General features: G+C 41.7%; 1 protein-coding gene across 1 annotated transcript in view; it reads left to right on the top strand.

Moving 5' to 3' along the window:
* Positions 1-26,733, top strand: part of ARHGAP24 (Rho GTPase activating protein 24) — a 228,940-nt gene that overhangs the window by 62,360 nt on the left and 139,847 nt on the right. Inside the window, exon 3 of the mRNA XM_074823888.1 lies at positions 22,295-22,382. Within this exon, the coding sequence (XP_074679989.1) occupies positions 22,295-22,382 (88 nt within the window). The remainder of the gene's footprint in view (positions 1-22,294; positions 22,383-26,733) is intronic.

Genomic DNA, 26,733 nt, shown 5'->3' with positions numbered 1-26,733 from the left:
CTTCTAAAATAGTAAAGTGTTTGATGACCTCCAAATATTTCTGTAAGGATAAGGAATATATCATTCGCTGTTGAATTCTACAGGATCATGTTGTTAAACCATAAACTACAGGTTTTTTTACTAACTCCTGTGTGAGTTTTTTCAGAAGTGTCTCCCCTGTCCCGTATCACTAAAACGCAGAAGGTGAGTGAGCAGGGGTGACAGCTCCCATCATCTGCAGTATAAAGAAGAGCTTGCAGGAGTAGAAGGGGTGTCCTTGATTGTGGTGATGAGGCTCGTGGTGGGGTGCTGCAGATAACATAGTGGCAATGGGAGGAAAGTCTTAAAAGCGAGGGGAATGTTCTGCGTGAGCAGCTGCCCTACATGGAGGCAGTTGTCCAGGAGGTCAGATAACTTTTGGTGAAGCAGCCTGAGGTGAGACTGTGGTTTTCAGCCATTACTCATAGTCTGCGGACTGAAGGGTGACCACTGGTGTTGCCAGATAAATTTCAGCAGGCAACTGCTGTGTTTTATAAAGCAATTTTGATTTTGCTTCTATTTCTACTGCACACCAGAAGCTGATTTTTTTCTCATCAGCTGTAACTCATTTCTTACTACATTTACACTGATTTGTGAAAGACTTCAACTCAGCCTGTGCATTTAGATTGAGAGTCAGATTGCCTTTTGCTTGCTTAAAATTACTTACCTTAATGTGCAAATAAAACTTGAGATAAACTTGTGGAGGCATAATTGGTAAGTTTTCAGTGCTCAGCTGGATACACTGACTTCATGAAAAATCAGGTTCCTTTTGGGAACGAGTAGAATGCCTGAAACTACAGTTCGCTGCTTTCTTATCTCAGCCCTGATGCTGAAGTGGATAATTAAAATACATCAATAAGGCATTAATGATGAAAAAAAAAATTCTTCATTTGAAGAAGGCACATGACCACATGGAAATTATTCTATATTTTAGCAAGGTTCTGAACTGAATTAGAAAACATTCAGTGTGCTGAGCTGCCTGCCATGTTGGCTAGCAGACAGAAAAACTTGAGTCTCAGCAATGGCTTGCATTTGGAGGAGAGTCTTTCAGACACTTGAATTTGCTTTTTACATTTTTCTTAATGAAATGCATGTTTCCAGAAATGGTGACAGTGTTTTGGAGTCTGAGGCCTAAGGACAGTCAGTGAATAGAACTTGGTCTCCTTTTTATTCTTTGGTTCCCCTATGGGTAATGAGCTTGGCCTCATGCAGTGTTTCCTAGGGAATTAATTTGTCTTTGCTTCTGGTTATCAAGTCCTTCAGCTGGTCATTAATCTTCAGGAAATGTTATGGAGCTTGAGCCTTATTACTTAAAGGGAGAGTTCATCTTGTGGCTAGCTTTTCATGCTTAAGATGTTGCTCTTGAATGCTATGTTTCTTAGTAAAGGAAAGTTTCTTTGGGGGTGGGTATTGTGAGTTACATTCTGATCATAAGGGGTTCACATCTTCTGTTGGATACAAAGCTAAAATACTGTAATAGTATTTTATTTGATAGTATTTTGAATACTGTGTTGCTCTACATATATAGGATACCTGCTTCCTGAGTTGTGAATATGTTTAATATTAATATATGGTGAATATTTGGTTATGGATATGTCTGTCTAATTATAAGGAATGAGAAAAGCCTGTCCCATGTCTAATGTTTGTCATTCATTGGTGTGTTGCAGATGTTAAATGGCAAAGAGGAAACGAGCAGAAAATAACAGCCATTTCAAACAAAAATGTTGTGCTACAGGTAGCACCAGGAACTGAACTTTGGATGGTCTGGTCTTGGAGAAGTAAAACAGCTTTTGCAAAGAATTTTATTATAGTTTGTTTTGCTGGAAAGTTGATGGGACTGGGAATGAGATGGAGCAAAAATAGTGGAAAAAGTTGCCCAGGAACGTGTGAAGCAGTTGAGGTGAGATTGGTGGTGCATTGCTACCTCCGGCCATCACTTCTGCTCTCCTGTCTCTTCAGGCATCCTTAACAAACTCACATCTATTGGTTGTGAACAGCCATGGGGGGAAAAAAAAAAATAGTGGCTGAAGGATTTCAGGTGTCATGACTGAGCTAGCAGGAGACTAAATGAGGCATAGATAGCCATTTTGTCATGGTGGCAGAGAGAGGAGGGACCTAGAGGAAAAGGTGCTTTCTGTTGTGGGCTTGGCTAGCACTGCATGAGGAACAGCTGGACAGAGCTAGAGGGGCACAAACCAAATAGCAGTGACTTAGGAAATGGGAAGTTTTATTCTGATGGCAATAGCATGAAGTGCAGCACTCAATAATTGTGTCTTAATTTTCTCTACTTTTTTTCCTGTGTTTTTGCATCACGCTTTCAGTAAAGCATTAAGAAACTTTAGCAGCAGCAGAGGCCATATCATCACTACCTGACTTAGTCAAGAAGCATTAAATATATTTGTTAGGTAGAAGGAATACTAAGAGAATATGGAAAGTGCACAGCTGTTGACAAATAATAGGGTTTCTTTCCCCACACCAGATACATGCTTTCACCTCACTTTCAAACACCAGAAATAACTTTTTGTCCTCCAGTGGGTAGCAACGCCTTTATGTATTTTAAGGTTTTTAAAGGTGTGATCAGAGGCTTGTGGCAGTCGGTCTTGGGTGGCCATAGAGGAAGATAAAGTGGGTAACTTTCACAAGGACTTATTCCCTGAAGTGAAGGTGACAAATTGCTAACAGTGGTTCTGTTCCTTGTAATTTCACATAATCCCTTGATCTTGTCAGAAAGGAGCTCTTGTGCATTAGACTAATCATGATATCAGGTCAATATCGAGTGGTCTGAGAAAACCAGCACTCAAGTGTTTTCCACCCCACACTCAGTCTAAATGCTGAAATGTTGCTGTAAAAATCCCCAAACGATTAGGGATGATAAGCAGTTATGTGATAATTGGTTTTGTCTACAGCTTGACCCTTAACACACTGCTCTATGTACTGTGATGGGCTTTTTGATCATCTTTCCCTTTTCCTGTTTTAAGGGAATTTCAGCACTGTGGGAGGTCTGTGTCCATGAAAAAGGACCTGTCATGATGACTTTTTTTCTCCCTTCCTTTTATTTACTTGGATGTGGTACAAGTGCCGCATGGCTCCTGAAGTAACAAAATGAATAGCTCACAAGAGAGCCTCGTTAGTCTTTAAATGAAAATAATTCAGTTCTTTTAGCCTATTAGTGCTTAAGAATAGCCTTCTCTAAGACCATTACCTCTGGGATAAAAGCCATATTTGCAGCTGAATAAGCAGCATGTACAACATGACTTGTTGCTAGGGAAAGAGGCTTTCTTAGATCTCTGCCAAGCAGAGTGGCTTGTATAGTAGATAAAAACTGAGTGACCTCCAACTGCATTCTTGAAATCCTCTTTACTCTTCAGTTGGCAGTCTGAAAATATTTCTGTCTTTCTGGAGCTGCTCTCATTCCCTTTCCAACCCAGACAGTCAGCGACGTGGGAAAATAAGCCCTTTCTGCATATTGGGGCTAAATCTATGAGGGCAGTGCTCTCTGCAGGCACTTGAGTCATCCCAGTGAAATGCCCAAAGCCCAGCCGCACGTGGCTCCATCGAAGCCTGTGAGATATGAGCAGAATAGTCTGTTAAATTGGCACTTTCCTGTTCTTATCACTGCATCAAAGGGCCAACTTCTTTCCAGTGCAAGAGAACCATGCAGAATATATCCTGGGAAGGCAAAATTTCAGTAGCAAAGCATGTTATAACTGACTGCAGGGAGTAAAATAATTTGGAGCACCTTTGCGAATTCTTTGTTGTAGCCTCATCTCAGACCTTGTAATTGCTGGAGTCCTGAGCTACACCTGGAAAATGTGCCCACGGTGCTGCTCCTGGATCTGGCACCAGTGCTGTGGTCTAACCCAGCAGTCTTAGGTGCTAGTGGTCTTTTCTTGTTTTTAATGGTTGAACCCTGATTTTGGTGGTATTATTGATACTAACCTCCATCAAGAATCATTGCAAGGTTGTAAAACAGACTCTGGTGAGAGTACCTTTAAACAAGACATCTAACTCTTTATCAGCAACGAGGCACATAAAAATGTTTTTTGCTCTTTAACAGCTGAAGTTTGTAACAACTGCACAGAATGCAGTGCAGTGGAGAAGAAACTGAGATGATGCCATACTGATGAGTATAAGAAACTTCAATAGAGCAGGTCCACATCAGTGCCTTTATTCAGCTCAGGTTTATCAGATGGCTCCTTTTCCCCTTGTGGAAATGAGGACAGTTCGTTTTTAGAATTCATCCTTTTCCTTTAAGAATAGCAAGTTCAGGAGTTGATACTGGATGGGTGAAAAAAGGGTAGTTAATAGTTTTTAAAAGTTTATATGCCAAAAAGGGCTTGTTGGTTATTGCTCTGACATCTGCTGTCTTACTTCCAGTGTCTGTTAGTTGCAAAGACATTGCAAGGACAGCAGGGACCATGACAGACTGCAACTCTCTTGATACTAGCATGATATTAATAATAATGAGTGACAGAAGCCCAAAAATCCTGACAGTCTATAATGTGAGGCTGTGTCCTACCCATCCTTTGGATAGATGCTGTAGCTGTCTCAGTTTAATAATAGAGACAAGAATCCCCCAAGGCTGATGGTGGTTGTCATTTTTTTGACTGGCACTCATATTTAAAAGGCCTCTTGGCCAGTAATACCTTAAGTCTTGAATAGATGGTACGAAACAGCTGTGTACCAGTGAAAATGCTCTGAAACTTGGTGACAAGGACTGTGTACTGAATATCTGACAGGAGCATTTGCAGGCTTTGGTACTTGCATTGCTTTCCTAGCTGATAAAGCCATTTGAAAATAATTTTATTTATCCTAAATTATTCTTGGCAATCGAAGCTTTTTTATTCTTTGTGTAAATGGAACTCAAGACTTTATCTTATGCTCGGGAGGAGGTCATTAAGTTGTAGTACAAATTTGTGTTTCAAATGGAAATCTACTCAATCCCCTAGAATGGAATTCTCATCAGTTGATCTTGTTTGCTTTAAAGGCGGAAAAAAAAAAAAAGAAAGAAAGAAAAGTTTCCCTGGAGTGATTGTTGATACAAACTCTTCTTATGAGAGGGAAATGAGGTGATTTAGAGATGGGGGTTTCTAATTCAGAGTTGTGGAAAATAGCCTTTTGTTCCCTAGCACAAACCCCGCTAAAAATAGATGGGTACTTTGCTTCAAATGAACTTGTTACTGTTTGTGTTTGAGTGACTATAATGTTTACCATCTTGCTATTCAAGGGAGCTCTCAGGCTGGAGAGCTTGCTTGTTCTGTTTGTGCTAAGTGTATTCCAGGGGATCCCACTTCTTGACTGGGGCTCTGACAATGGATCGTAGCAGTAGAAATGATGGTAACTTTCTTCATTCTGCATAGCTCCAAGAATCTCTTGAGATATCTCCACTGATGCAGGCAGAAAATGAGTTTGAACCAAAGTCTTCTGTATTTTAGATATAGGCTGTCACTCAGTGGCTCTCTTGGTTGGACTAGTTTTTCCCTGTGTACATCCTTAAATGTTTCTCAGGATAAATAGCAAGCATTGTGAAAGGTTCCTGATGGATGGGATCTGGGATGTGAGGCCCTGGTGTTCTTGCTTTGCAGTGGAAATGTTTAATCTCTTTGTTGTTCCTAGGGGTTGTATGCACCCAGTCTCCCCTGACCTGCCCCCCAGGAGGGACCTCTCCATTGGGTGCTCATTGGAAAAGGTGGTAATTGTGCCTGGCTTTTGTGCAGCCGGTTTGTCCTGGTTTAACCAGGATAGGGTTAAGTTTCCCCAGCAGTGGGGGGGGAGCTCTAGCCGGGTTATTCAGATACCATGTGGAAGTCACATCCTGGCAGGTCACATTTTTCCTGGCATGGGAGCGTGGTGCACTCGTGGTCTTGTACATCGTGCTTCCCACTGCTGTATTTGGTAGCTATTTTGCTCTGTTAATTGCTGTCACTATTACTGTTATTGTTATTGTTATTGTTGGTTGTGTTGCTATTGCATTGTTGTATTAAACCTTTCCTTATTTCAGTCTTGGGGCTTTGTATTTCACTCCCTTTGTGGGGGAGGGGCAGCGGCCGCATGGTCTTAGACCCCGGCAGGGGCTAAACCACCACACGGTTGTATACACAAATAACTGAGTTCCTGAGTAAAAATGGGAAATCATAGCAGCATAATCTCTTTTCCTTTAGACAGATGTTTCCTAGCACAGCTGTTCAGTGAAAAGCCTTAGAATGGATAAAATCTCACTTTTCCATAAAAGCAGCATTTCATATCAACCCCACCTTCCAACTCCAAAATGTGCCTGTGAGTCTAGATGTCTTGTCTTGGATTGCTGTGGGGCACGTTCAGCAGCAGCTCACCTGCAGCTGCGTGCTTTGCTTGGGGTATCCATCCAGTTACATTAAATGAGTTAACCAGTTTGTGTTTGGTATTTCCTTGATGATTGTAGATTTAAAATGTAAAAGTTACCAGAATTGGAATAGGAAACCGATGAAGAGAGCTCCAAAGCTATAAATATAAGATGCTGGTTGTCAAAATTGATGCCAACATCTTTACAACGTGATTTGATTGACGTAACAGTTAAAACAGCAGCCTTAAACAGGATGCTTTTGTGAATAAGATAATTTATCTCAGCAAATGTGTTCACATAAATGTTTTAAAATGAAAGGCATGATAAATCTGTCTAGAGCCTACACGATAGAGCTGCCAAACTTGCCACCTGTTAAACATTTTAATGAACTGTTCTTCATTTAATAGAAAAAGTCCAATTAATGCTGTCACTTGCCTTTGCTGAGACTTACCTTATCTCAGGCACTCTGTGATATCGTTTAGCAAATGCTTCTAAGTGGAGCAACTCTGGTGTTCCAGTTAGAATTGCATCAAACTGGTGAAGAAGGCCGTTAAATGTGGCTTTCATGCAGCTCAGCCATGAGGATGGGCTTTTTGTTCAAAGCCACTGGGACCCAGTGTTTTGTTGTGAGCCAAAGGATGCCCAAGCTCATGCTGTGCCATGTGATCAATGGGAAATTAGTTCCTCTGGATTTTCTAAATGGAAGATGATGCGTTTCTCGGAGTAAACCAAAAATGTACTAGGACATTATACTTCTGTCTATGAAAGAGAGAGAGAGAAAGCCTTTGAGTGCATTAAGCCCTGTAAGACAGGGCTTTGTGGAGGTTTTTTTGCAGTAGTGGGAGAAGGGTTCATGCAAGTCTCCTTTCTGCAGCCTGTTTTCAGGGGGGAGTTAGGACATGTGAAATATTGAACTTGAAACATCTGCATGAGGATAAGTGCCATCCTCTAAGAGTCTGCAGAAAACTTGTGTGCTGTTTTTTTACCACTGATGAGATAAGTGGTCACTTAAGGGCCTGTGGCTGGGAGTGGTTTGGACAATGACAACTTACTAGGATCCTTTTTCCTATGCTCTTCAATGAATCACCACTCTTGTTTTCCATCCAGGAGAATGGTGGATGCTTGTTATGTAGTTCCTTGATTGTCCTTCCCTTACTGTGGGTATAGAAAACATTTCTCACTGACTAAACAATACTCAACTTCTAGTTAAGCTATGCAATGACCAGACTGAAGCTCTCTGATTTTGTAGAAGGGATGTAGAAGGTAGAAAGGAACTAGAAAAAGTAGAAGCAGCAGATAAGGAGGTAGCATAGCAAGCGAAGAAGCCATGAAGAGATTTGTGAGGTACATAGGCAAAGTAATGGGCACGATCAATAATAGCCATTGGTAGCAGCACAGGAGTTGTAAAATTAAATCCTTAAAAAAAATTTAAAAACATCATTAATTACCGTCATTGTCTGTTCTGACTTCAACAGGCTTTGAAGCAGCCTTGAGCCAATGGCTCAAATGTGAGATTGAAATTCAGGAGCTTTTCTGTTTTTCTTTTGGCTGAACTACATTTTGTCCCGTGAGACAAAATGATGTGATGGCTTTCACAAGCAACTCGAAATTTGAGACACCTCCTCCCTTTTTCTTGCTGTGTCCTAGTCGGTACCTTGGTTTCCCATGATGATCCCCGCCTCCAGCTGTAGTCTGTGTGCTCTGTAGCTGTGAGCATGCCAGAAGAATGGGGCCATTTCTGGTTAGGCTCCAAAGTAAACATTTTTACTTGCAGGTTGGTGGACTAACGTATTTGATGTCTTTGCCCTGTGTTTTCACTTTGAAGAAAATAAATGTGCAACAGAAATAAAATGTGCCTCTAAAAATGCTTAAAACTTCAGGAGCTATCTGTCTTTCAAAAAAGCAGATTCCAAAGTGTTGACAGCAGATGACTGGTATGAACTCTTTTTTTCTTGGTAGTTGAAGGAGAGGCCCCTTTTCAACAATAACTCCAGACAGGAAGCAGTCCGGTGGCCAGAGTATTAGTGTGTTTGCCAGAAAACCTGGAGTTTTGTTTCTGTTCACCTGCTGTGTGAACTTTGTCTTGGTTTCTCCTCTTGCATAAATTGCAGTTCATCCTCTGGTTTTGTAAGGGATACTGCGGTCTCTCCTGCAGACCAGGAAGACCTTCATGGACATTTATATTTTGGTAATCTATTAAAATAGAAACATGGAATCTAAACTATTTATATTAATATGGTGTGGAACAGAGCAGCTGCTACAGTGCAGTTAATAATGTTGGCCTCCAGTCACCCTGAATCCAATTTTACCCTAGACTGTCTGGCACTCTGCAAGACACCACTCCAAGAGGTCTGCAGAAAGCTTGTCACACTGTTTTATGGAAAAGTGTATAAATGATGATTTGGTACTTAAATATGAAAACCCATAAAAAGCTGTAATAAACCTAAGTACACTCAGTTATTCTTGCTGTACCTTTACAGAATGTTGTAAAATACCTTCAGCATTATTAGAAGTGAGTAAAAATCTAGATTCATACTCATAGTATGGTTTGAGTTGGAAGGGACCTTAAAGATCATCTAGTTCCAACCCCCCTGCCATGGGTAGGGACACCTTCCGCCAGATCAGGTAGCTCAAAGCCCCGTCCAACCTGGCCTTGAACCCTTCCAGGGAGGGGGCAGCCACAGCTTCTCTGGGCAACCTGTGCCAGTGTCTCACCACCCTCACAGTAAAGCCTTCACCTTCCTCATATCTAATCTAAACCTCCCCTCTTTCAGTTTAAAACCGTTACCCCTCATCCTATCCCTACACCCCCTGATCAAGAGTCCCTCCCCCCTTTCCTGTAGCCCCTTTAAGTCCTGGGAGGCTGCTCTAAGGTCTCCCTGGAGCCTTCTCTTCTCCAGCTGAACCCCCCCAACTCTCTCAGCCTGTCCTCACAGGGGAGGTGCTCCAGCCCCCTGATCATTTTCATGGCCTCCTCTGGCCCAGCTCAAGTAGATCCGTGTCCTTCTGATGTTGGTGCCCCCAGAGCCGGACCCAGCACTGAAGGGGGGGGGGGTGTCTCCCGAGAGCGGAGCAGAGGAGGAGAATCCCCTCCCTCAACCTGTTGGTCACACTGCTCTGGATGCAGCCCAGGACATGGTTGGCTTTCTGAGCTGCAAGTGCACATTTCTGGCTCACAGTCAGTTTTCCATTCACCAACACCCCCCAAGTCCTTCTCTGCAGGGCTGCTTCTCCATCCACTCCTCGCCCAGCCTGTGTTTGTGCTTGGGATTGCCCCGACCCATGTGTGGGACCTTGCACTTGGCCTTGTTGAGTTTCATGAGGTTTGCATGGTCCCACCTTTCCAGCCTGTCCAGGTCCCTCTGGATGGCACATCCCTGCCCTCCAGTGTGTGACTGCACCACACAGCTCGGTGGTGTCAGCAAACTTGCTGAGGGTGCACTCGATCCATGTTGCTGACAAAGATGTGTAACAGCACTGGTCCCAACCCTGACCCCTGAGGACACTACTTGTCACTGCTCTCGACTGGGACATTGAGCCGTTGACCACAACTCTTTGAGCACGACCATCCAGCCAATTCCTTATCCACTGAGTGGTCCATCCATCAGATCCACGTCTCTCCAATTTAGACACAAGGATGTCATGCGGGACAGGGTCAAATGCTTTGCACAAGTCCAGGTAGATGATGTCTGTTGCTCTTCCCTTATCCACCAGCACTGTAACTCCATTGTGGAAGGCCACCATATTTGTCAGACATGATTTGCTCTTAGTGAAGCTATGTTGGCTGTCACCAGTCACCTCTTTATTTATCACCTGCCTTAGCTTAGTTACCAGGAGGATCCACTCCACGATTTTACCAGGCACAGTGGTGAGACTGACTAAGATCATGAGAGATTATGAAAGTTTTATTTATTCTCACTGAAGTAAATGCTGCTTTGAGAAAGCATAATCTTGAAACATACTGGCTATTTTTAAAAGACATCTTTAATTCAAAAGGTCAGTCTCCCTGCAGTCCCTGGTCAGGTCCAGCAGCAAGTCCTTCTGGGGACTTTTGGATAGAGAGGGAGCAGCTGTAGAGCTCAGCTTTGTCAATGCTTTGGATGTGATCTCCCATAGTGTCCTTATAGCCAAACTGCTGAGATAAAGGCTGGAAAAGTGGATTTTTTTGCCATGGTTACCTTTTGACTATAGCCCCTTCCAGCCTGTGTTAGCTTATGATTTTCATCTTGCACCCTGTAAATTCCTCTTGGAGTAGCAAACTAGCATCCCTGTCCTGGCTGTCAAAGGAGGTAAGTAGGAAAGGAGGGATATCCAAGGAAAAACACTAGGTCAATTAAACTAGCACTGCGAGGATTTGTTTGTGATGGTCCTTGAGTGGTTTTCACATTATCCTATGTTGGTTTTGTGACCCAGATCAGTTCATGGACTTGCCACAACTTGAAAGAGCCCTGAATGCAGGGTCCAAGTTGAGGATTATGAAGAAACCATGTGTACATAAAAAACTGTCACACAAACCTGTGCAAGCAAAATTGCAGAGCTGCATGTGTTCTGCATAACTGAATGTGTCTGGAGGTTTGGGGCTGTTGTCATCCATTGGTACTTGGCTTGACCTAAACCAGCTCCCACTTAACCCTGCCTTAATTTTGTAATTAAATTAGGGGATATCTGGCGCTTTTTTCTTACATACCTATTAATTTAAGCATAGTCCTTGAAAAACGCTTCAAGTATTCAAGTATTCTGAGGAGACTTACATAAATGTAATGGAAAACTTCTATTTTTTTGTACAGTGACACCTGCGAGACCTATATTCTACAAAGCTCTTCTTTCCTTTCTTCCCAGCACATCGGAACGTGCACATGCAGTAACTTCCGAGTGAAAATAACAAGTGTTTCATTTATGTTGTCTCTCCAAAATTCTGCCTCAAGTTGTGGAAGTATGTTTTAATTCATAGATATATTTATGTAGGTATCTACATATGTTTTATGTTTTGCCCAAGACACTAGTTTTTAGAACACCTTCATCTTGCCAAAAGCATCAGCTTTCCATGGCAAACTTGGCATGTTTATAAACAATGTCAGTGTTTTTTATGCTTGCATCCATCAAATATTGAATAGTTCATTTCCTAAGGCAGCTTTTAATCAGCCAGAATTCTCTGCTCAGTAATAAAAATGGTTGCATAATAAAAATATTTAAGGATACTTTTCAACACATTACTAATACTTTGATTAAGAAACAGCTAGATCTCATGCAAAAGCTATAAAAATGTGAAGTTATCAAAATGTGTGATTCAGATCATTTATAAAGATGAGAAACTGAGAAGCCCAGTTTTAAATTGAAAACAGTATCACAGAATGGAAGAAGCAGACTAATACGCTGAAAGTAAAACCTGGAAAAAAAAAATTGTGTATACAAATTGTACTGCTTGAGAAGTAATTTGTGATCAATGAATCAGTTTTTTACTTGTGTTAATTGTTCAGATAGGTCAAAACATGACCCCAGTCTCCCTGAGATAGAATCACTGCTAATTAACGTAATCCCTTAGACAAGGACCAACAGAGTATCTTACACTAGATGCCAGAAAGCTAAATGAGCAATTTAAATTGTGTTGATGTGGTATTTGTAGTCCAGTAGCACTTATAAGCCATGCTCATAAAACATTTACTATATAGGCGAAATATAAACAATGTCTAGATGTTAAAACAACAAGCAATATAGGCATTAAAAAAACTTGAAGAAAGATAACCCTTGCCATTAAGCTCTAAAATTTTTCCATGTGAAACTGATTTTTTTCTTCTTCAATAAAAAAACCTGCAAGATGGTAACTTACATAGGACAGGCAAATTCCACTGGAATATTCTTGCTAGCCACAAGTCAACAGGAATATTTGCACAGGAAAAGAAGAAATTACTTCAGTGGAATTGTATTCCTGCTTCAAAGTTTCTGTCACCTTTCTTTACTTGTGCAGTAAAAATTGCACTGTATGTGTAACTTCTAGGAAATCTGCAGCAACTTCAACCTTTACTACATACTGACCTGGAAATGAATTGTCCTCAGGTGGGATGCTTGGCCATAGATAGTTTTCCTGGAAAAAAGCTGTGTGTGTTGGGGTTGGAAAGGATTTTACTGCTTAAATTCAACATGGAAATCACAAAACAAACAAAACCAAAACCAAACAAACTGATTTGAATCATCCCTTTTCTCAAGTCAGGAACAGTTTTATGTTAATCATTCCTGATAAATACTTGTCTTTATCTGTATTTGAAGTGCTTCAGAGCTGAAGACTTCAGTCTCTCAAGGATGTGCTCCCCAGCTCTTTACTGTTTCTTCTCATGTTCACACTGGACCTAGAGAACAAAGATGATTTTTGTATATTTAAAAATTATTTATCTGGTTTGATTTTCAGTTTAAAAAGCCCTATTTTGTCCTTTTAGTAGGCTTTATAAGAGCAGAGTAGTATTAGGTTGTTATAAGCAAAACTCTTATCATAAGCCAGTAAGAAGTGCTGAAGAAAAGGGGGGGAAAGAAGGATAATGATCCTAGATGAGACGTTTTGAAAGTGGTAGGTTATTTCTGATGAGCAGAAGCAGTCTGACCTCCACTGGGGATACACCTGACCATGGTTTTTAGCCACTACTGTTTTTCTGATTGTGTGTGTTAAGGTAACTGTATTTAAGTGATAGTGAAAGTGAATTTCTTCTGGTGCTAAACCGGAGTGACTGCAGGGTTCCTGCTGGCAGGTGTAGCACAGTCCCCTGTCAACCTGCCTCAGACACCCGAGTAAGCTCCCTCCCCTGCAGAGGCCTCTCTGGGAGGGTTTTTTGGGACTTAAAAATGGTGAAATCCTAACTATTGATTTCATTTGATTATCATTTGTATGGCATTATCTTTTTTTTTTTTAGTCTTTGTTGATGATCTTCAGAAAATGATGACAAGTCACTGCACTGAAGTACGTGGTTATGTTGGAGCAAATTGCTTCAGCTCCTTTTGGCCCACCAACCAGATTTGAGGGAGAGGTTGTGGGATTTATTTTCTGATCACTTGTGTTGGTTTTTTTCCACCTTCTCTGTGCTGGGTCTGCACCCACTTCCCAGCGCTGGGTCCCGTGTTCAGACTGAGGCTGTTTCAGTTCGGAGGCAAATAGACAAGTTATTTGTTGCTCCATCATCTGTGCTTCAGGGTGACATTTGCTCCTTTAAATGTTGTGATATCTATCGCTCATATTAATCTGCTAACAGTTACAGTGGGTCAGGTCTTGACAATCTGCTCTAAAAGTCAACCATAACTATCCAGCTGTATTTTTTCCAACAAGGATGTAATATTGTTAGTGTTTCCACAGATTGTTAGACTGTTTTCCCCCTCAATAAATTCTCCTGAAATGTGAAAGCATAATTCAGAATAAGACGCAACAATGCACTTGATTATCATTAGCAGTTCTGGTAACTATAAATGTTTCTCTTTCCATCGTGGACTGGAGCCCACCAGCTGTCAGAATTAAACCAAATAAAGTGTATAAATGATATCCACTTGACCCTTGGAGATAAGGCAATTGTGTGCAGTGACCGCTGGTTGCCCACCTTTTCAAAATAAGAAAAGAAATAAGAATAAGAAAAGATGGAATAGAAAGTTCAGTTTTAGGGCTTTTTTTTTCCCCCTTTGAATCTTATCTTGAAAAATGTTTAGTTCAGTATTTAATGACTGACTTGATGTAACCTGCTCAATCATACATGCTACATTCTCTCACAGTGTTGCTCTGTCTGTCAAGACTGTTACTGGAGAGCTCTGTATATAAATGAGAGTCCATACTTGAAATTTTCTCCTGCCAAATATCATCCTTTTGGGGAATAATTGCATTGTTTTGGCCTAGACATTCTCAGGACTAGAAGTCAGTAAATTTCCTTAGCAAAAGAGATCTGTAAAGCAAGACTTGGTCCTCTGTGTTCTGATGCTTTGTGCTTTATTGGTTTTTTCCTTGGAAAAATAGTTTTGTCTAATAATAAGCTAAGTTTCTTATTGTCCAGAGCTATTGGAAGTAAGATTTTTCATACCTGCCTTTCTCTTCTATAGTAACTAAGTAATGCCCAGTCCCATTCTTGTCTATTGATCAAATTTTGTCAAAACTTCCATGCATGCATCTAATAATGGGCTTAGCTCGTACCCATGAGTCCTTAAACTCAGTGCAGTCTCTGAATTTATTTATACATGTCTCCTTTTACTTTATCTTCAGAAAATACCAAGGGGTCTCTTCTGTAAGCAACATGGCTATTGTAGTGTGGGTTCCCCAGGAAGGCACCTTATATTGTAGAGCTCCCACAATGTCTTCCAGCTGTTGGACCCTGTGTCCTGTCCTGTTCAGTTAACTGAGCTCAGTCCCGTCACACCTGTCTCCCCTCTCCCAAATCACAGTCCTAATTGCTCCTGGGAGTGCTTGTGTTGGAGCAGAGGCACACCATGCCTTCATGCCCAAGGTAACTCATGAATTGGGTCACCCCCTATAACTATTTCCCCAGGTCCTTATAGCCCCCTGTGACAAACTTGGGAAAGAAAAGCAAAATCTCTCCAGGAGGCACAGTGTTTCTCACAGAAGCTGGCAACATATAATTCAATAAGCTCATTCTTCAGGGAGAAGCCAGGAGAGGGTGGGTAAAATAGAGATGTTGAAGCTTCTCCAGATACCACAGAAAATCTGCTGTAGAAAGGAAAGCTGCTTCATACTAACCCAAGATCTGTCTGAATCTCTTTAAAATAGCAGGCAGGATTTAGAGAAGGAAGAGAGCATGTCAAGTTTTATTTTCAACTGTAACATAGGGGTTGGTGCTGGGAAGCATTCAGAATGAGAAAAAGCTTTTAATAATTTCAGAGAGTGTCTCAGACATGGTCAGGAGTGTTCACTCTTCTCTCTTGCTGTTACTAGAGAATGAAAACTGTAGGCATGCAATATGCCTGTATCTACCTCTGGTTTTAGGGAAACTTAATTTTTTGTGGTGTAATAGTTTAACTTGGTATGAGCTTTCTTCCTCTTGTGGAACAAAAAAAAGGAGTTCTTTTTCTAGTGGCTGCTCAAGCCAAGATTGCTTCATTCTTGAGGAAAGAAGTTTCTCTGAAGCAGAGACAGAGAGGCACTCAACCATTAAGTGAAATGTGTGGCAGAAGAGAAGGATAGAAAACTATTTAAAGAAACTGTAATCACGTACTAATAAAATTGCCAGCTTTGTGTCTCATGTCAGAATAAATGCTTTGACGCTCGTGGCCAAGCGAACAGTACATGTGGTATTCACCCACCACAAAGGTGAATTTACTTCTTGTTTGGAAAATTAAGCTATGAGGTAGATTTGAACATTTCCTTAGGTAAAGGAAAAATCCCCTTTAAACTCCCGTTTGTGGAATTTCTGGGAACTAAATGACGATTCTCATTCTTCAACAGAAACAAACTGGAGTAATGTGTTAATGCAGTGGGATGAGAAAATGTCAAATGCGATGGAATTGATGCCAGAGAAATGTATGTCGGATTGACTGAATTTTATCCAGCCAACCCTATTTGTTTTGTAATTTTGTAATTTCTATGTCCTCCTCTGTCTTCGTTCCTGGCATGTTACATACCCCCTAAAATCTGAATAGCCCCCCTCCCCCAGATGCCTTAAATATGATAGCACTTCTTGTTCTCTCCCTGTGCATACTGCAAAACTGTAAATGGCTGCAATAACTGCATGACAAAGACTGCATCACCTCCTGCAGTAATTGTACTTCTTCCAGAGCTTTGGTTGCTTAAGTGGTATAAAAATCCACTCATAATAAAAATTAAAAAAATCGCATTCTCTTGTAATAAATTATTATAAGAGAATATCTGATTCCTTCATTCTCTTATAATTATAGCATGTATTAACTTTTTTATTGTTGTCCTACTATTGTAACACATGCTAGAAAACATGGCATTGCATATATATAACAGTGAGAATTCAGTCAAATCAGGTAAAACTTGTTTTCTTTATGTAGTGTTTACTAGTAAGCTAAGTATCCCACCCCCTAAGGTACATGGGGGATAAGAGATTTCTGGACAAAAATACCTCCTGTTTAAATTGAAGAAGAGCAATTATGTCGCTTCACAATATCAGTGGATGTTAGGTGTCAGAGCATTTACACTGCTTGAGTCACAGTTACAACCTTTTAGGCTTGCTTGTAGTAACTACCCATTTATAGATTTGTTGCTAAGTAATCACACCAAATTACTTGATAGGTTATAACTGTAGGACAGCAACAGGAATGACTGAAATGTTTTGAAATCAGCCATTGTTACTTAATTGGATAGAGAGGCCAGTGAATTTGAAACAAAGAGCTGGCCTCTGGCAGAGGATGCTTTTTTTGCAGACTAAGGCTCTTGAAGTAAGTTTGCTTTCATAATATACAGTAATAGCAAACACCAGAGCTGCACAAGGGCCAAGTGCGTTCGGGATCCCCCGAGCTTTGCCCAACTAGGGCATATGTATCAGGTGTATTATTTAATCTGGATTGATTAACAGGCTGTACTGTGAAGTACCTTTGAGGCTGCAACCTTGTAAATACTAGTGATGTTGAGGGTATTATCCACTAAATGGAGTATTTTTCAGTTTAAGATGCCATCCAAGTTGAAATGCACTGTTGTTCTTAAGTATGACACTCAAGACTTTCCAGAAATGGCAACAGTGACAAAAGAAACCACACAACAGCACTACACTCTACATGGCTGTGGGTCATAACAGACCCATGTACTCAAAGATCTTTTCTGCCTCTTAATCCTCTCCATCAGCTGCCTCCTCCTTGGCTGATGACCCTCCTACCTCTCTGAGAGCTGGTTCTTTTTTTTCCCAGAAACAGAGGAAGGGGTAAACCTTTTCTAAGAGCTGTGGAGTTGTTTAATCTGTCACCACCTAGGCAGGGAGAGGGCTTGGCATGGGAAATAGCAGTTGATTGCAGGCTGCAGACCTTCTTAGCACTATTTCTGAGGACTGTTTTTTTTTCTGAGGAACACAGTCCAGCATATTTGGGAGCCACCTTGCAGAGAGGCATGAGTAGCTGGGCTGCCTTTGTTCAGGGGCTGCACTCTGGCAGGGATAAAACCCTGGCAGCCTTTGCTGCCAAACCCATGCAGCCACTTCTGTGTTGTTGTGGTTAACTGGTTAACCAACCTCTAGCAACAGACAAAGAGGAAGCAACTATGTGAAGATCCTTTTAAGTTAACTGAAACTATACAAAAGTACCAGAAAAATATTCCTGGGAAGAGTTTCCCATGAAACAAGAAAAACATATAGATAAATGCAGTGCTTATCTTGAAAGCCGAAGTAGAATTCATTGATCTTTGGTAAACCATTGAAGTTGGAAGGGCAAGAGGAACATGTGATATAACTGCTGATACTGTGGACTTCTGAAATACCTTTTTTAAGGAGTGGCAGGACAAACTAGGAGCAAGCAAATAGGCCAGTTCAGCCTTGGGGAACTGTATTAGAATAAATACTGAAGACACTGTTTTGGCAAGAAAGCCAATTTCCTTATGTGTCTACATGCATTTTGAGTAAAATCCATCCAGAGGTACTGAAACTCATGTATTTGTGTTTGTAATTGCCAGTCAGCATCTTAAAGGCGTGGGAATTCCTCGTACTGTAAGCTTCGTGGGGAAAACCTGGTATCTCTTGAACACAGGTGTTAAGTCTGCATCAGAAAATAAAGTTCAAACAAGCCTGGGTAAGTGTACCTAGAGAAGAGTAATGGTAAAGAAAGAAGAGGCACAGGGTTGCTTCACTGTTCAAGTGTTACAGAATGTGCAAAAGGGAAATAACCTCCAGTCAGCTGGCTGTCACGAAGCACTGGTGTGGTGGCCGTCCTGTCTGCTCTTCCGTGCTTCCTCATGAAGCTCATCTTCTGAATGGTGCTCCAAGTGTGGCAGTTTGCCAGGGATCAAACAGCTCTTTGAGGAAGACTATAATGCTGTGGCTAATCCAAAGCCATTCTTGCTGCACTGCAGTATTCTATCAGGCACTTTGTTCACCGAGTAGTAATTTTCTTCAGTTAAAGGCTTCATATACGTAGATCTTTGATTTTTACAAAAATGTTGTTCTGCTATTTAGGTGATCTTTGGTTTGAAGCAACAATGTACTGTAGTAAAAGCAGTGTGTGAGAGAAGCTCCTTTGGAAGTGGCCTTGATACTTGCTTAGGGAAAAGGCCAGCGCTTCTTGAGCAACCCAGACTTCTGCATCCCGTGAGTCACCCTCAGCACTCAGCTAGAGAAGGAGAACTGCCCTGGTAAGGACAGAAATGTTGGAAATTTAAAAACAACCCAGGTTTACCACAGCAGGAGCTCTGCAAAACATTGCTGACCTGGTGGAGGCACAGCCTGCAAACAGAATGGCAATGGGATCGAGGAGGGACTTGGGTCAGGGCCACATTTTTCTCCCACTCCCTTTTTGTATGTTTCTACAGACTGTATGTCTTATTCCCTGCTGGCAACATGATTTTTTCTTTTTTGAAAGCAGAATATTAATCTGGTCCAATCTGTAGTCTTGGGTTGAGATTTTTTTTAAACAATTTTGATTGTTTTGTGGAGTTTGATATGAAGCAATATGAAGTTTTCTAATTATGGAACATTTACATGCACTGATACCCAAGTCAAAACATATATTTCCTCTGGAAATCACCTTCATCTTTTATGTGCAAATTACTATCTTCTTAGGTGTCTAAGACCATATAGTGGGGTTTTTTGTTTTTTTTTTTTTCTTTTTCCCCCTGGAATTAGATACTCAAGGGGAAAAAACAGAGCTGTGACTTATTGAACCTTTGCAACTCTCAGATAGTCTGTACTCTTGGGATTATCCAAGCTGTAAGGATGGGCCAGATGTTGCACCTTAAGGATCCAGAAAAATAACTGAGCAAGGACACCAGCAGTGACATGGGGACTGGGGTCCCCCTGCTCCTACCAAATACCTGGCAGCCAGGGCTGTGCCACATGAGGGGCTTCAGGGGTTTTGTTGCAGTACAGATGTGCTCCCTGGCTGTCGGCATGCTCATGTGAAACATGCCGTCAGCTGCTGAGAAACTGAGCAAAGGGACACTCCAGATAGCCTTGGTACCGTTTGCAGATAGCTACAAAACTTACTGAAGGGGAAGTGTTGCCATATGGTGAAGGCAGACAGGTGGGTGTGAAAGCAGACAGAATGGGAAGTGAAAGAGCTGCAATGGCTCTCTTAGGCTTTCCCTGCTGGTCTGGAGCATCCAGGTGCATGTTGCACAAACAAAGCTGTTTTCTTATTTAAAAAAAATGCACATATGTATATATTTTTAAGTATTTCATATGCGCTGATGTCTTCAGTAATAGTTCTGAAAATCATAAAATAAAATTACCATTTGAGGACATGTTTTTTTAAACCACAGCAATATTCTGTACGGTGTTGCTGTCTGGATTCTCTTCATGTTACCTTAGCTGTCACGTGTGGCTGTAGGCTTCATGTTTTAGTAGATGAAATAGGTTTCATCTATGAAATGAAGGTGCTAAGGTTATAAATATTATGACTATTTTGTTTTTATGTTCTCAAAAATCTGTCATTAGGGCAGCTCACTGTAAAGTAAACACTAAAAGGGTTTTGCATCAAAGAATCGGAATGCATCACATTGTAATGAGACTGCAGCATGTCTGTTGCTAATGAGTTGACAGCAAAGTTGAATGCAGTTTTCATTTACTGTCTTGTAAATTGATTTTAGTTTATAGTGCTGTAGGCTAGGTCTCCTTAGTTTTGTATTTTTGTTTAATTGAATAGCAAGGCGTATAATTAACTTAAATATGTTGTATGCCTTCACTGGCACCAGCTCCTGACCTGTGACATGTACTCCAGCGTGAAGACTCTGATCCCATCCTGTGTGCTGGGTGGAACTTTTTTTAGGTAAAACCCGCTCAAGCTGAAAGTTAAAGTGGGCAAGAAAATTATACCAGTCTTAATAGTCTATTACATGTGACATAAAATACATGTAGTTAAAAATGTTTTTTAGAGATTCTTATTCCTGGTCTCCCATAATTCTCAGAAAAATTTATTCCTTCTATTTGCTGTTTTTTCTCCAGTTGTTACATGAGAAGCTGAGCTATTTTGTGACCTACCTTTTCCTGTTCATATACTTTTTTTTGTGTATGATACTGTTCTTGTCTAATAAGGTATTTCACAGAAGGCTTTGGAGTGTGACAACTATTAACAGTTGCTGCTTGTAGCCAAATGAAGGAAAATAGCTTCTAGTAGAGCTATGGGACTAAGGCGCTTAATGCTCATAATATGTCTGTGTATGCAGTGAGTGGGGAAAGCTGCCCACAACTGCTAGTGTTTGCTGCTAATACCACCTCAGTGGAACACTGTTCTGTTTCATCTGTTTTCAATAAAAAGTATCCTAGCCTTTAATGGAAGTGATTTTGTATGATCTGATAAAATATCTGCGCACCCTGTTTTTGGCTTCCTGTGACACACTGTACCCGCTGGCAGACAGCAATATACTGACAAGTCAGTGTAGAGCTCAGTCATCAGCTGGTACAAATACTGATTTCGTGACACATTTGTTGCCTGTTTCTTCAGGTGGCTTCTCCTGTCAATTTGTAAGGTATCCATTGCAAGGAGACTATAGCATTCTGCTTGTCTTGCCTTCCCAATAATTGTAAATGCTTCTGCTTGTAAGGAAGGTTACAGGCTGTACCAACAACTACTGGATATCAGAATTAACGTTTTTCCTGCACAGGAATATCTTTACTGCTGTTTAGATGAGGGGTCTGACAGATACTTAGAAGCAGTGTTTGGTGAAATAGCTGTGGAAAATGGTGTTCCATGTTGGACTTAATGATCCTTGTGGAGACCTTCCAACTTGAGATACTCTATGATTAAGCCGTGTAAGTTATAAGTTGTTTACTTTGGAGACAGGTATGTTATGTGGTAATTTGAGAGTATTGGTAAGTAGGTATTATCTCCCATTAGCAGTGATGGAGAGCTTGTACTAACACAGTTCCTAGGATGCCACTCTGAAAATTTACCCCTGGACAGCCATCCCAGCATAATTTCATTAAGGACTGCCTGCTAACGGAGGAGGAAATGATACTAGGAAGAGCTGTAATATCTGAAAATTAAAAAGAGCTCTCAAAGGGGCAGTCTATCCATCCCGTGTGACAGCAGGGCAAAGAGGGAGGGGATGGGGGAAAAAAAAAGTTGTGTCTTCACTCCACTGCAGCCCCAGAAATGTTTTGAGGGTTTCAGGCATTGTTTTTGGTAACCATTGTAACCAAATAACGCACACCTAAAATTCCCCATCTGCCTTCTCAAGGTAGTAAAGGGGTTCAGTGCCCGTCACAAAGATTATCCCACATCTGTCTACCTGTAGCAAATTTGTCTTTGAACAGGACCCTCACTGTGCCTGCTGTGGCTTTGCGGTGTGCCCGTCTGCTCATGCTGCCAGTGGGTGGAAGTGGGATGTTTTCTCTGTACTGCTTCCCTGGGATGGTATGGCAAAAGGGCACAGAGCAGGAACTGGGAATACACCCCACAAATTCAGGTTACTCTTCTGTCCGCATATCCTTTGGCTTTAGCCAAGAAGCCTAGCTGGTAAGTTCATCTGCCTCATGCATGCAGCTTCATAGTTTTTCACTGACAGGGTCAAACTAACCCTTTCTTTTAGTCTCAAATTTTCCCTGCAGCACAGTGGGATTAGTACAAGAATCTGCATGGTATCAAAAACCCAAGAGATGAAAAAAAACTAAAGCCATTACTGAATGCCCTAGTTAATTAAGGGGATCTATGATGCTGGCTTTTGGGATAATCCCTCCTCAAGTCTCACTCTGGAAGTCAGCTGCCCAGGCACAACACCATGAATTCATGTATATCGCAGTTCAAAAAGAAGAAGCGTTAGTCTGTCAGAAGCATGGTAGCAGTTTTAATCCCATGTTCGTTGTTATTTTTTTTCTTTAGGGTATCATCTTTCTGCCTGGCAACAGAGTAATTGAGCATCCCTGCAATGAAGAAAGTCCAGGAAAGTTCCTTTTTGAAGTTGTTCCAGGTAGGATATTCTACTCCACGTAAAAAGTCTTTGCAGTTTTGTTCTCAGTGACAAATGGCCACATCTATTCTGCCAGAACAGAAGCTGAAGGTGACTAATGATTCAATCTAATGAAAAAAGAATTGGTTAATTTGTTAATAATTTGTTCATAATTTTATCATTCACCTCCAGGCAGCGTAGGAAAAGGATGTGTCAATGTAAAGCATGATTGTTCATGGCAAGAGGCTGCACTGCTGAGTGACATAGTGACAGTACAAGTGTATTTGGTAATGATTTTAGATTATATTGGGCATGCTGAAGTGATGTGTCCTGTGGTAACAAAGGAATCTGTAATTTAGCATCAACAGTTTATCAGTATAGCACATGGGCTTGATGACATCGGTACCATCACTTAAAAACGCTCACTTGAGTGGATAAACAGATTGTAACAACAGCAAGCATTGCTGCTTTGAAACCCTGAACTTGTTTTTAGTTGGTTTTTTTTTTGATTGGGTGGTTGTTTTTCCTGGGGGTACATTTATCTAAAGAACGTTACCCTGTCAATGGAGCGATACTTCTGGCTGCATGTATTACATAAGTGATTTGCTAGCCTTCTCCTTGCCACCTTGGACTTCTGGAGGGCAGACTTTGGCCTGTTTAGGAGCCTGGTTGCCAGAGTCCCTTGGGAGGAAGTCCTGAAGGGCAAAGGAGTCCAGGAAGGCTGGACATTCTTCAAGAAGGAAATCTTAAAGGCACGGGAGCTGCCTGTCCCCATGTGCCAAAAGATAAGCCTGCGAGGAAAGACCACTGGCCTGGCTGAACAGAGAGCTTTGGCTGGAACTCAGGAAAAAACAGCGAGTCTATGACCTTTGAAAGAAGGGGAAGGCAATTCAGGAGGACTGCAAGGATGTTGTGAGGTTATGCAGGGAGAACATTAGAAGGGCCAACTAGAACTTAATCTGGCTATTGCTGTAAAAGACAATAAAAAATGTTTCTATAAATACATTCACAACAAAAGGAGGGCTAAGAAGAATCTCCATCCTTTACTGGATGTGGGGGGGAACACAGTGACAAAGGATGAGGAAAAGGCTGAGGTACTTAATGCTTTCTTTGCCTCAGTCTTTAATAGTAAGACCAAATGTTTTTGGGGTACCCAGGCCGCTGAGCTGAAAGACAGGGAGCAGAATGAAGGCAATCCAGGGGGAAACCTGCTACCACCTAGACACACACAAGTCTATGGGGCCGGATGGGATCCATCCAAGGGTACTGAGGGAGCTGGTGGAATTGCTTACCAAGCCACTTTCCATTATTTATCAGTGGTCCTGGCTAACCAGGGAGATCCCAGTTGACTGGAGGTTAGCAGATGTGATCCCTATCTACAAGAAGGGCCAGAAGCAGGATGTGGGGAATTATAAGCCTGTCAGTCTGACCTCAGTGCTGGGGAAGGTTACGGAGCAGATCATCTTGAGTGCCATCATGTGGCATGTATAGGACAACCAGGTGATCAGACCCAGTCAGGAGGGGTTTATGAAAGGCAAGTCCTGCTTGACTAACCTGATCTCCTTCTATAACAAGGTGACCTGCTTAGTGGATGAGGGAGAGGCTGTGGGTGTTGTTTACCTGGACTTTCATAAAGCCTTTGACACTGTTTCCCACAGCATTCTCCTGGAGAAACTGGCTGCTCATGGCTTGGACGGGTGTACTCTTCAACTGGGTAAAAAACTGGCTGGATGGCTGGGCCCAAAGAACTGTAAATACAGTTTCAACAAGGCACAGTGCCAGGTCCTGCACTTGGGTCACAACAACCCCATTCAACACTACAGGCTTGGGGAAGAGTGGCTGAAAAGTGGCCTGGTGGAAAAGAACCTGGGGGTGTTGGTTGACAGCCAGCTGAATATGAGCTGGCAGTGTGCCCAGGTGGCCAAGAAAGCCAATGGTATCCTGGCTTGTATCAGAAATAGTGTGGCCAGCAGAAGTAGCATACCCCTGTACTTGGCACTGGTGCTCAGTTTTGGGCCCCACAGTACAACAAAGACATTGAGGTGCTGAGCGTGTCCAAAGAAGGGCAGCAAAGCTGGTGAAGGGTCTAGACAACAAGTTCTATGAGGAGTGGCTGAGGAAACAGGGGTTCTTTAGTCTGGAGAAAAGGAGGCCGAGGACCTTATCACTCCCTACAACTACCTGAGAGGAGGCTGTAGCAAGGTGGGTGTCAGGCTCTTCTCCCAAGGAACAAGTGATGTGACGAGGGGAAATGGCCTGAAGTTGTGGCAGGGAAGGTTTAGATAGGATATTAGGAAAAATGTCTTCACTGAAAATGTTATCAGGCATTGGAACAGGCTGCCCAGGGAAGTGGCTGGGTCACCATCCCTGGAGGTATTTAGGAGACATGTAGAGGTGGTGCTTAGGGACATGGTTTAGTGGTGGACTTGGCAATGTTAGGTTTACAGTTGGACTTGATGATCTTAAGGGTCTTTTCCAACCTAAATGATTCTGTGTTTCAACATCCAGTTAGCCCACTGTTTTTGTTCAATATATTCTGTTGATCCCCATATTACTCTTAAATTTACTTTCCCATTATGGTTATTTAAAAGGATAAGTGGAGGATAATGTGTATTGAAACTCATCTCCATGTTCTTGCTCTTAAACCATCTTGGTGTCAAGGCACAAATGTAGTTGTCTTGACTGATGCATGGAGATTTTGATGTGTTGAAGTGTAAGAAATATGAAGTAGATTTCAAAACTAAGGAAGCAGGTCACTCATTGGAATTTGCAGATGCAGTTCAGCACACTGCAGCTTTATTTTTGCTTTTATACGTGACAAAGAATTTGATTATGAAAGCTATATGCAGTAAGGGCTTAGTATGCAAAGAAAACACGTGTAGTGTAGGTGAGGTTTACTTAACACTGACCTCAGCTTGAATCTGTCACATTTTGAGAAGTTTCTCACTGTGGTCTGTGTCTTTTCACGTGTTCAGAATATTGAAAGAAACCTGTTATTAACACTGCACGTCTGGGGTTGGCTAAAATCTTCATTCCATTGAAAATCAAGAGAGTTCAACTGAAAATTTTTTCTTTTTTCCAGAACACACAGAATGCTTTCTGACCTAAAATTTCCAGGTAAAACGGGACTTCCCATCACTCATTTCATAAATGAAGGCTGTATTTCTTCCGGATGTTGTAGATGGAAAAGAGAGAAGATGAGCTCCTGTAGCTGTTGCTGTTATTGCAGTAGGGTCCGTGCCCTGCAGCAGCAGGTGTGAGGGGATAAGATGAGCCAACAGAAGTGGGCAGATTTCCGTGATGATGCTCTTTCTCCTCCTGATAGATGTGACCATGGGAGAAGCAGCTTTAGTTCCTGCTGCAGGTTAAACTAGAAGGTGCTGCTGAGAAAGTGCACAAAATTGGGGTGTTCCCATCTCAGAATGGCTGTGATGCCACCTTTACTGTCACATAACATGTGAAGACATTGATATAAAGGATTTTGCTGATGCTGTGGTGCTCCATATGTCACGATTCATATGATCCCTTAATGTGTCTGATGATGCTCACCCTGGGTGTGCTGCTTATGCTTCTGGTCTATGTGAATTTGGCATCAAGCGTGGAATATTGAGTTGTAGGCCTGAGATGTGTGTGAGGTGCAGGCACGAAAACCTCCCTGTGCAACCATGCAGGCAGCTGTATGGCATCAGAGGGTCACTGCCTGCATGGGATCTGCCACAGATGAGCTGCAGAAATCTCCCTCAGATACAGCTTGTAATTTTCCCCAACAGGAAGAAATCTGGCTAATAACAGGATAGTAGGAAATTGTAATGGAGTAAGGCTTAAACAGTCAAACATTTACATTTTGAAGGCATGCCCTTCTGTCCATGTTCAAGCACCTTCCTCAGAGATGACTCATTTTCTGTGTATGATGCTATCCCAAATATCAGTGATGCCTTTGGGATGTGTACAGCATGTTTGGAGGTCAGACTGTATTTTGCTGCTGAGTTTGAATGCTTTTAGCACAGTACCTGGCTGTTGCCTAAATTGTAGAAAGCCTCCAGAAAACGCAATGTTTCACCCTGGTTTTGAGTTACCAGTATGCTGTTAAGTCTCAGCCGCCATCTGTGTTGCTTCTGCTCTCATAATTCCCAAAATATTTGTTATGCCATCTTTCTATGCAGTCCAGTTATAAAGTAATTTGCAGTTAGTTTTTGGCCTGCCGTTAATGTTTATCTGGAGCCTCCCTGAGAATCAGGTAGGGGTTTTTGCTTTGTTTTGTTTGCCTGTTCTTAATTCTGAGTATGGGGTTTTGAATGTGTTTAGGATAGCACCAATATATTTATTTTCCCCACCTTGCTAACAAGCATGCAGCTGTAGTGACTTCATACTG

The sequence above is a fragment of the Strix aluco genome, chromosome 4 (genome assembly GCF_031877795.1).
Source record: "Strix aluco isolate bStrAlu1 chromosome 4, bStrAlu1.hap1, whole genome shotgun sequence".
NCBI lineage: Eukaryota > Metazoa > Chordata > Aves > Strigiformes > Strigidae > Strix > Strix aluco.
Note: the sequence above shows the minus strand (reverse complement) of the source record. Positions and strands in the feature narration are given on the sequence as shown.